The 2,665-nt window shown below is 32.8% G+C and overlaps 1 protein-coding gene across 1 annotated transcript; it reads left to right on the plus strand.

Moving 5' to 3' along the window:
• Positions 1-200: 200 nt before the first annotated feature.
• On the plus strand, positions 201-2,434 carry LOC146541433 (uncharacterized). The gene is made up of 3 exons (XM_085195243.1): positions 201-425; positions 495-666; positions 1,150-2,434. The coding sequence occupies exons 1-3, from the start codon at positions 201-203 to the stop codon at positions 1,380-1,382; spliced, it is 630 nt and encodes a 209-aa protein (XP_085051369.1). The 3' UTR covers positions 1,383-2,434.
• Positions 2,435-2,665: the final 231 nt, after the last annotated feature.

The raw sequence follows: 2,665 nt of genomic DNA on the forward strand, positions 1-2,665 counted from the left end.
AATAGCGAAAAATAGTATAAATTGAATGGTTCTCCTAAATTTAATCTGCACACGAACTATCTGCAAGATATGGCAGTGCTTATGAAATAAAAAAAAAGAAGTATCTACACTACACTTAATCTTTGCTATGCAATTTTATATATATCAACAATTTACAAACATATCAATGAAATGAACAAATGAATAACGCAAAGAAGACCATGTTTACGCGGCTCTGGACATTTGTAATTGTTTTATATACCGCGCTGGCAGGGTCTACGCTAGCTACGGGCACAGGCTCGCAAACTACCACTACCTGTGAGGAATTCGAACGCGACGCTTACTTCAACCCTCAGGGAATAGTGGACTCAATGTGGAAAATTATTTATTTTTGGTCTGATACAACAGAAGTCAAACCTATTATATTTTCTTTAGTTGAGAAAAAGGTTAATTAATTATTACAATATTATTAAAAAATATTTAAAATAAATTACTTATAAAATATTTTTTTACAGAGACTTAAAAGATTTCAAGCTGTCGTAGATGCTGTACATCCAGATTTAGGCGTCGAATGGCACAAAGCATCATTTATGATGGAGCCGCGGCCAGGAGTTCAAGTGCTTTTTATTTACAGTGGTACTCCTGGTGCTTTTCGAGCTTTCATTAAAACAGAACAACGTCATAAAGGTAACCGCAAAAATATATATTTAAATGGTAAAATACGCATTGTCATAAATATTAATTATAATTTAAAATTAAAATTTACAATGGCGATATTCTTATAATATATGTAGTCAATCCAAACATTTTTTAGCCCTCGTCAAGATGGAAGTACGCAATAAAGGTGCGACAGTAATGCTGCCTGTACATACCCTCCCGCGCCATTTCCGCTCCTAACTTTCACGACTTGACTCATAATGACTATAAACAGCCCGCTTTTAAGCGGTTTTTTTTTTCTGATTTTTTGCTAATGTATATACCGAGAACGGGAAAGCTCGTTATTTCAGAGTAAAATATTATATATAGTTAAAAGTAAAACAATTTCCTCTCATATAGCCATATTACATAGGTAGAGTGCGAGACCTAATGGCTTTTGATATTTTACATACTGTATGACTGTTTTATATATATAAGGTATACTTATTATATAATTTTAATGTTTTAACGCAGTAAGACCTCAACCAGGACCCCTCTTGAAACTCGCCGATGTACGAATGAAATCGAGAGGGCGGTATATGGGTATGATGTGCTGCGAAGATCTCACAGCTTATGTATTCGCCAGAGTAGGCGAAGTGCCCACAACTGAAAACGAATGCGTCGCGGTGGCAAGATCACTTGGCCTCACTGGCCCCGGGGGCAAATCGTATCTCTATGTTAAAAATTTTACTCGAACTGAACTATAGTTTTGTTATCATCATAAAAATACATACAATAAAAATATCTTAGTATGTAAGAGTTAAGTAAGAATGTGAAATTTTGTAGTTAATTATTATTGTCAGTGTGGTAGTCGGTTTGCTCTAATGATAGCTTTGTGGTTAACAGCGGTGATGTGGTGCACCACTAATCCCGCTCGCATTCCTCTTTATGATGCTCCATACCAATCGATATATATGTAATATAGTAGTATATGTAAATATATATTTACAACCAAAAGTAAAGAATAAAAGTATAGTGAAAATAAAAATATTTTCAATATTTACGATAACACAAAGAAACATTAAATAGACTTACACGGTTTTCCTCTACTGTACACATACATTTGTAATGTTATAGTGAATAATGCGCGAAATAATGTATATATTGTGTAGTCCCGAACTCATAATAAATCATTGATCCGTGCTAAATCCTTCGTAACCTTTCACACTGGGATTATGGTTATACCTACTATAGAAATTCGCTCCCATTGGCAGTTTTCGCAATCATTGCAATTGTCAATTTTTTTTGTATCCAGCATGTAGCAGGGTAAACAGAGGGAACCTAGTATTAAGACACTTAACTTTCCCATTTTCCGCCAAATTCTTGAGCCATTTCATTTCAGTGTTGAGTGGCGGAATTAAACGCCGCGCGTTGCTTTACCACAGCGAAAAAATAAAAATATTATATATTTCCTTTCTTCGACTAGGAATTGTGCCCTTGTACAACGAAGCCTCAAAAAATTTGGAATATATGGAATAATACTTTAAAATACATTAAAAACTACAAACAAATTTTATATAGTGTTCTAAAATGTGTTAGTTTTTAAAATATGCTAGAAAAATATCGCTCTTCAGTTATTACTTACGCTTAGCAAACATAAGTATTCCTTTAAAGACAAATTTGAAACGTCAAGGAACTGCTAATAAAAGTTTCTGTCCCTTCGTCTTCTATTTCATGTTGTCAGTGCAATTAATTATTCGTTAACTTAGCAATTAACTTTCTTTTTAGAACTTTAATGTAAATACATATACCTAGCATGTGAAGATGGTTTGTTATTTTTTTTTTAAATTATATATATTTATTGATATTAAATAGGTAGGATAAAAATGTTGTATAGTATTTAATTTTTTTTTCTTTCTTTGTCTTTACAAACAATAAAATATAATGTGCATAGTTGTTTGTTGTTTCAATTTTATTGCAAGAAATAGTCTTACTCCCATAATTATGTGATCCACGCGTGCGAAAATGTAAGCGCAACATTAGTGTTTTA

This window comes from Heliconius melpomene, chromosome 1 (genome assembly GCF_056956725.1).
Source record: "Heliconius melpomene rosina isolate 202511_hmr_F chromosome 1, ASM5695672v1, whole genome shotgun sequence".
Taxonomy (NCBI): Eukaryota; Metazoa; Arthropoda; class Insecta; order Lepidoptera; family Nymphalidae; genus Heliconius; species Heliconius melpomene.